Raw genomic sequence first — 7,736 nt, forward strand, 5'->3', positions numbered from 1 at the left:
GGCGGGGAAGAGACAGAAATCTTTAATAAATAAATAAATAAAAAAAAGAGATTTATTGGGAGGGAAGAATCCAGGAGAGCAGCTGCCTCTCCCAGGGTGGAAAAAGTAGCAAGTCAGCTCCCTGCTGAACAGGCACTGGGCTCATATAGGGCTGAATCCGGGCAGAGCAGAGAAGGACCAATTTTCACAGGAGCAAACTGCTACAATTTTGTGGGGGTTGTGGGAGTGGAGGTAGTGGAGTGAGGGGTAGGGGAATAGGGGTTAGGGGTGAGAAGAGAGTGGAAATATGAGAGGTGTCTGGGTGTCGGGTGTTTGGGAGATCCCCCTTAGCAGAGTGAAGCAGAGAAGTAGCTACTTCTGTCAGAGCAGAGAAACAACACACATCTCTGCTGGGAAGCTCTTAGTAGAGTGGAGCAGAGCTGAGCTGTAAAGTCTCTCTCAGAGAGGAGCAGGCCTCTATGTTCCTGCAGGGAAACCATCCCTGACCAGAAGAGCTGTAGGTATAGCCTGACTCCAGACAGTCAGGATTCCATTCCCTTCAGAGCTGTAGCACTTACAAACCCACATACTTTCATACCCAAACAATTTATTATAGAGTGTAAGCAAGGAAAGTCTTTTTCTCAGCCAGTTCTTTTACTGCCAGGCTGCATTTTTTTCCTTACAAAAAAAAAAAAAAATCAATCACTTCATTATCTCTGAAGGTAATCTTCTAAGGGATAGTAAAAGAATCATAAACCTAAATTTTTATTTTTTTTTATTGATTTTATTGAGCTATTCATTTTTTTCTGCCCTCCTTCCTTCCCCTCCCCTCCCCTTCAACCCTCTTCCCTGGTCTCTGTACAACTTGTCTACCTTAGGGATGCTTCTGTCTGTCATGTGCTGTCCCACCTGGGGGGCCTTTCCAGTTGCTGATGCAGTGCACTGTGAATAGCTGTGGGCACAGGGCTGAGAGGAGGTGAGAGGAGCATCTCCAGTGCAGAAGTGAGAGCCGGGCTGGGCTGGGCTGGGGTGTGGCTCCTGGTCACTACTCTGGCCTGGAGGAGGAAGCTCCAGGTCACTGTTTCCCCTGTGTTTCTGATGTGAATCAATGAGCGTTACTAAGTGATACACTTTTCACAAAAAGAGGCTAAAAACTCTTGTGCCATAAACAAAAGAATGAGGAACTCTGAGGATCTTCTGTCATACCCTCCAAGTGAGTGTGAACTGGGCTTGGATTCAGCATCTGAATTATTAAAAGAGCGTTTTGATTGTTTTTGTTTTTGTTTTTTTTTTCAAAACAGGGTTTCTCTGTGGATTTGGAGCCTGTCCTGGAACTAGCTCTGTAGACCAGGTTGGTCTCGAACTCACAGAGATCCGCCTGCCTCTGCCTCCCAAGTGCTGGGATTAAAGGTGTGCGCCACCATCTCCCAGCTAAGAGAGCGTTTTGAAGAAGTGGAGAGAATGCATGAACTTGAGGTGGTTAGGTGAGGAACCAGCCCTCAGCCATTTTGTTCCTGGGAACCATTTTAAGTCTGTAGCTAAGTTAAGCCTGTTGACTGCCAAACTTGAGTGTCTGTTTCAGAGCTTGGCTGTACCCTACCACATAACCATGAAACGTTCTATAACACACATTCCAAGATTTCCTCAACCGCTTTGTGAACTCTTAACTGCCTGGTCTCTCATCTGTAACCATGGTGCCTTGAAAAGATCCCCCACCTTGAGGTTTTGCCCTATAAACGAGGTATGGAAAATTGAATCGAATCTGGTCTTATGAACCCTGCGTTAGGGGAGACAGTGTTGACTTGGCTCTGATGTGTTCACAAATAAAGCTGCTTTAATATGGTTATGATTTGGGTCATGGTCTTTCTCCTCATTGTCTGTGAAATTGCCACAGGGAAGAGGAGAGGTTCTGGAGGAAATTGGAAGAGTGGAAGGCTATTTTCAAAGTATATTTAAATTTGATTTTTTGTTTGTTTGTTTTTCAAGATAGGGTTTCCTTTGTGTAGTTTTGACTTTCCTGGAACTCGCTCTGTAGACCAGGCTGAGCTAGAACTTGTAGAGATCCCCCTGCCTCCACCTCCCAGAGAATTGTTTTAAATAATAAAAAATTAAAACAACAACAAATTCAAAGCCCAAAACCATATGCAGGTAGTTTCTGAGGGCTGTAGGCTGCACACCACACACTGAAGACTCCATTCTCTTTTGTATTTAGGTTCCACTTATTAGTAAAATCATGTGGTATTTGTCTACATGCAGCTGACCTATTTCATTTAGTATAATGTCCACAGGTTCATCCTAGTGATGAGCAGTGCATTGAGCATAAGGAAATGATGAAGTTATCTATACTAATCCACCTGTCAAATCTGTGATTTGCCTGAAGGGAGTTATTGAATCCCATTTTCAGTTTGGCTTCACTATCCTATACTCATTTAGAATTTTCATTATGTATTAACATTTTAATTTATGTTTAATCAATTTTTTTTCTGAACACACTCTAACTTTTAGAGGGAAATTGAATAGAGCAATTTTGTGTACCACTTAAGTCCAGGCCATCCATGGTCATGCTGTGTCAGCAATTAAGTATCTCTTGTCTATCCTTTTTAAAAAAATTTAAGATTGTTTTAAAGCTCCCATGCATATTCTTAATGTTGAGCAATCTCTTCATTATTCAGATTAAATTTATGTTCCTTTACTCCTTCTCCATGTTCTGTCACCACCTCTTTTTGAGTCAAATTACACAGACTGATTTAGAAAGTGTTTGATTTGTCTGGTCATTTATATCAACTATTAGAAAAAGACTTTCACAAAAGAGCTGTGAGACTAAGGTAAGCAATGGATGTTAACTACAAACAAGTCACATTTACGTGAGAAAGACAAGGAGCAGGAGGGATGTTCAGAGACACGCTCATCTTGGAGAGGACCCTGGTTCCTCAACATCCACATCATAGAACTTATGACTGCCTGTAGCTCTAGCTTCCAGGGACCCAATGATCTCTCCTTTCCTTTGTGGGCACCTGTAAAAATGAGGCATAAACTCATATAGACACATAAATAAAAATAAATCCTTATATTAAAAAGCAAGCTATTTTTAAATTATAACACTGAATAATACAGATATCACTTAAAAGTTTTGTGTATACTGTGTAACCAAGCAAAAAGTAAGTCCATGTTCATCATTATAACGTAAATCCATGATGCACCCAAATGTTTACAGGGGTTCTAGTCAGATATGACTGATAAGATTTAAAAATTAAGGCATAAACCTATCTCTAATGATTCAACAATTTCATGTTCAGTGATTATACCAATAAGTATTTTTCAATATAGGTCTAGCAGATTCTTAGAACTATATCAATATCTTACTCTGTGTGCCCAATTTAAGAAATCAAGCAGTGAATCCTTTATTTAAATGAATGTAGAATCAGATCCTTTGGCAACATGATTAAATCATGATGAATTGTGATTCAATCCACCAAATTCTTCTGCATACTTCCAGTCATCGTAGGTGTGAAATGAGTTCTACAAATTCTAAGGAAAGTTACTTTCTCAGTGCTGGAGAGATAGCTCAGTAGTTAAGAGTGCTGGTTGGTCTTCCAGAGCAGCCAGGTTCAATTTCTGGCAGTCATAATTTGTTTCAGAGACATCTATATAACTTCAGTCAGTCACAGGGCATTTGATGGTTTTTTCCCCAGAAGCTGAAGGTCCAGGCATACATGTGCTACACAGGTATACTTGCATGCAAACTATTCACACACAATAAATGAATACAAATATAGGAAATTTAAAATGAAAACCAAAATACCTTTAAAAAGGTGACAATACAGAAAATGAGGTTTCTATGTCACTGTCATTTGTTATGGTCTTCCTCACTCTCTCCACTCAAGGCTCTGAGTCACCAGGAAGATTGAGAATAAACATATGCTTAAGTGCTTTGTAAGACTTTGTCTACTGACAATATTGCAGGACTGAGAGCTCTTTCATACTCATTGAACAGATAAAGGAGAGAGACATTTTCTCAATTTCTCCCACTGAGCATGCCAACACTCAGTCAGAAGTTGATCCCTGTGAATCAACACAATGGGGCTAAAAGTTGCATAACCAAGAGTCATAAATTCTTGAATGTTTACCATCAAGGAATTGTCCACTGAAGAGAGACTTAAAAATAGAGAAAAAGCACAGTCAGTCCAATAGAAGAAAACAAAACAGAGCATCAGAAGGAGGACACTCTGAGCAGCTCTCAGCTCAGGGGGAGTTCTGTAGAGAAGCTTGGAGTTCTGAAGGTAGAGGACATGCTGGTGGTGCTTGTGGAGAAGAAATACCATGTAGCCACTGGTGCCTCCCATGGCTCCCTGAAACACAGCATCTCTCAGGACCATGAGAGATAGAACAATCCATTTTATTTTCTGACTTTCTAGCATAAAATAACAGTTGCTTTCACTCTTAAACTGTGATATATTCAGGCTTGTACTTGTGATGGAATGGATTAGGTTCATACCTATTAAAGCATTGAGTATCCAAAAGAATGAAAAGAATGGAAGGATGTGCCATGCAGACTGTGGTCTGAGCCTCCTCCACCCAGATGCTCTGGGACTGATGATGATGGCCTGGACCACAGTGAGGAGACCGCTGGTGCAGATGGAGACCCCACGGGCCACCCTTGTCAGGTAAATGAGGATCTTACATCCTATCTCATCTAGGAAGTTTCTCAAACCAAAAGTTACCATTGTGTTTGTCAATCCCTTTGCAAGAAGGATTATGATGTTTGTAAAAGTCACGTGGATAAGAATAAGGTGTATGGGTTTCTTCTCAGGGCCTCCGCCCCAACTGAACATATAATTCACAGAAACAGAAATGTTTCCCAGGGTGCCAACCATAGTCATTAAGAGAAAAACTGTTTCCTTAATAAATTTCAAAACCATTTCTTCCTTCCTAGGTAGAAAAACTTGTGTCCAGGATGCAGTTTTTCAAGAAAGTGTCAGTAATGTTAGACATGGACCTGAAAAGCACACTTTACATAATATCATTTCCTGGGTTGCAAGAGACAGCGGTAAACACATGTAATGTTGCAGATTAGGTCCTTGACATTCCTCCTTTTCCCCACTGTGGACTCTGGGATATTGTGTATGCTCTGACAGGTGAGTTTGATAAGTGCTATTCAAATCTAAAGTTTTAAAGAGATTTTTATTTTTGAGCCCTACACTAGCAAAACTGACTTGTTGAAGCCGTGTGCGCGCGCGTGCGTGTGTGTGTGTGTGTGTGTATGTGTGTGTGTGTGTGTGTCTGTCTGCGTGCATGGCTAATCCTAGTTAACTCTCAGCACAGCTGAACTGAACTCCAAGACTCTCCAACCAAGATTTCTTCCTCTGTTTCTCATTCTAGCTCATAGTTCCCCACTCAGTTCCCAAAATCTGAGGTTCACGCTGACCCTGTCTGCTTCCCCACATCACAGACATTGGGAAAACCTGCTGAGTCAGCAGCTGTAACATCTCTCAAATCTGCTAACTTTATCCTCCACACAGCCTCCTCCTTTGTCTGATATTCCTTTCTTATCTGCAGCTTGATTAATATGACATTTTCTAGATTTGCCTTTGGCTTTGAAGCTTTATCACATCTATTTCTACATCTTAATATTTAAAAAGTTTTTATATTGACCATTTTGTGATTTTACCCCATATAAATGTTTACTAGTTATTTTTTTTAAGCTAATCTTCAATGTCAAGTCACATTGAATAACCTTTCCCAAAGTGCCCAGCAGTTAAAGTTGAATCATCAAAAGCCATCCTGAAAAATTTATGTTACTACCAGATTGCAGCCAAGGAGGGAGTCTAGAGGGACCTGTGGCACTTCCTAAGAGAGTGGACAACAGAGGTCTGTGACCCCAGTGGATGACTTCAGGGCATTTGTGACTCCAGTAAGTGACCTCAGGGCATCTAAGGGAGCATGGATTAGCTGTCCAGAGGACATGATGAGGTGAATGGAAAAAGAGGATTAAATAAATTTTATGTGCTACCATGTGTAGAGAGAGCCCACCCTTTGGGGGCAGGACGGCCTCGGGCAAATGTTTATAAATTGGAGTGCACAGACGCTGGGTTCCCCTTCCTGTTTCCTGTTTCTGGGCATCACGGGAACTTCGGTTGCGTGAGTGTGCTATTTATATTAAAGTTGTATCATCTTATACCAATTGGCCTGTATTAATTCGATACGCCTTCATTTGGCGCCCAACGTGGGGCAGATTTTCCCTGCGCCTGCACCAGGACCCGGGTGGTGTCCTCAGCTGGACCCCCGCGGGTCCCAGGTCAAAGGGCTTTCAGCCACCGCCCAATGTGGGGCACCTGAGCTAGTCAGCCTTTGCAAGCGAGATTGGTCGCTGGAGGGAAGCGTTCCGCACCTGCCAACTCTGCTCAACCCTCCCTGCGTGTTCAACTCAACCTGGTTTTTATGATGTCATGATTATTATTTTTTTTCAAGCGCTAATATTAGACTTGTTTTTTGGTACCAAGTGCACAAGTCAATTTCAAATGGTGCACATTTTTGACAACACTCTGGCCAGACCTTCTCAAAACGCACAGAGATCAATTGCAATTTTCTTAGGTCAAATGTTAATTTGGGAACTTTACCATCATTTGCTTTCACAGGAGCCCCTAAGAAGAACGTCGCCCCCATGTCAGCTTGAAGCAATCTTAGAGAACGACGTCCCCTCTCCCAACAGAGTTTGCCCTCAGGGTTAGGGACATCTTTTAATGGTTGGTTTGGGGTTGAGGGGATGGGGAGATGTTTTATGAAATTAGGAGTATTTTCCAAAAAATAAAAAGGGAGAGGATTAACTGGTGCGATGGGATGATTGGTATTTGTGAGTTACTGTTTTTAGAAAATTGTATTGGTACTGTTTCCTGTATATTGATATATTGAATACTGAATGTGAGTATTCCTACCTCTAATTTTGTATAAGAGTATGCTTATATTGTATTGATACATCTACCATATTACAATGTACATTTCTACCTCTGATACTATTTATGTAATATCATTGTTTACATTTGATATGTAATGACATTGTTTACAGATGAAGATTATTGTCTTCATATATTGCACAGTTGTTTATTCTCTTAGTTTTCAAGTTAGATAGTTATTGAGAATTATATGTTTGTCATGTTTATTTTTAGGTTAATCAGGTCTTCTAGTTACCTAGAGATTATATTTAGTATAGATAGTATAATCTTCAGCCTTTTTAAAGAGCTGTAGAAAAATGGCCTTTAATCTAACCTAGAATTCTGTGCCTATGAGACACAATTACTCCTGGCAACGCCACTCTACTCCCGAGAGAACCTTGAGCACCAAAGACACTCCACTGGGAGCTTGTCTTCTTGGCAGAACTGGCCTTTGGGTTAAGAAAAGCCCATACCTCAACTACTGACAAAGATATGAAACAAGATTGTCTTATCTTGCCAAGACAAGGTAGGATAATTCTAAGAAAGTTTCTTGCATTTGATAATGGCATGTCAGTTATGTTAGGCCTTAGCCAAAGTTGGTTGACTCAACATTGCGAACGAGTATTTGGGTGATTGCCCAGGTAGTCAGTTGTCTCTGTCATTTTTGGCACATTTTGGATATTTCTCATTTGTTAAGTAACATTTATTCCCTTCTCAGATCTTTGACGGAGTTAAAGATTATATAATTGTAATTACTCTCTACATTATTTAGACTCCTTGAGATAGAGTGTCCGGTAAAACTTTTGTTCTCAATATTGTTTGTTACAT

At 40.8% G+C, this 7,736-nt stretch overlaps 1 protein-coding gene across 1 annotated transcript; it reads right to left on the reverse strand.

The window, feature by feature from the left end:
- Window positions 1–3,962: 3,962 nt before the first annotated feature.
- On the reverse strand, window positions 3,963–4,898 carry LOC101986631 (vomeronasal type-1 receptor 4-like). The gene has a single exon (XM_005369931.2). It carries the CDS (start codon window positions 4,896–4,898, stop codon window positions 3,963–3,965), a length of 936 nt encoding a protein of 311 aa, XP_005369988.1.
- Window positions 4,899–7,736: the final 2,838 nt, after the last annotated feature.

Source organism: Microtus ochrogaster, unplaced genomic scaffold (assembly GCF_000317375.1).
Source record: "Microtus ochrogaster isolate Prairie Vole_2 unplaced genomic scaffold, MicOch1.0 UNK66, whole genome shotgun sequence".
Classification (NCBI taxonomy): domain Eukaryota; kingdom Metazoa; phylum Chordata; class Mammalia; order Rodentia; family Cricetidae; genus Microtus; species Microtus ochrogaster.

Bases quoted from the DNA above. Each gene is read 5' to 3' on its own strand.
- LOC101986631 (XM_005369931.2), bottom strand. From the start codon at position 4,898: ATGGTTTTGAAATTTATTAAGGAAACAGTTTTTCTCTTAATGACTATG.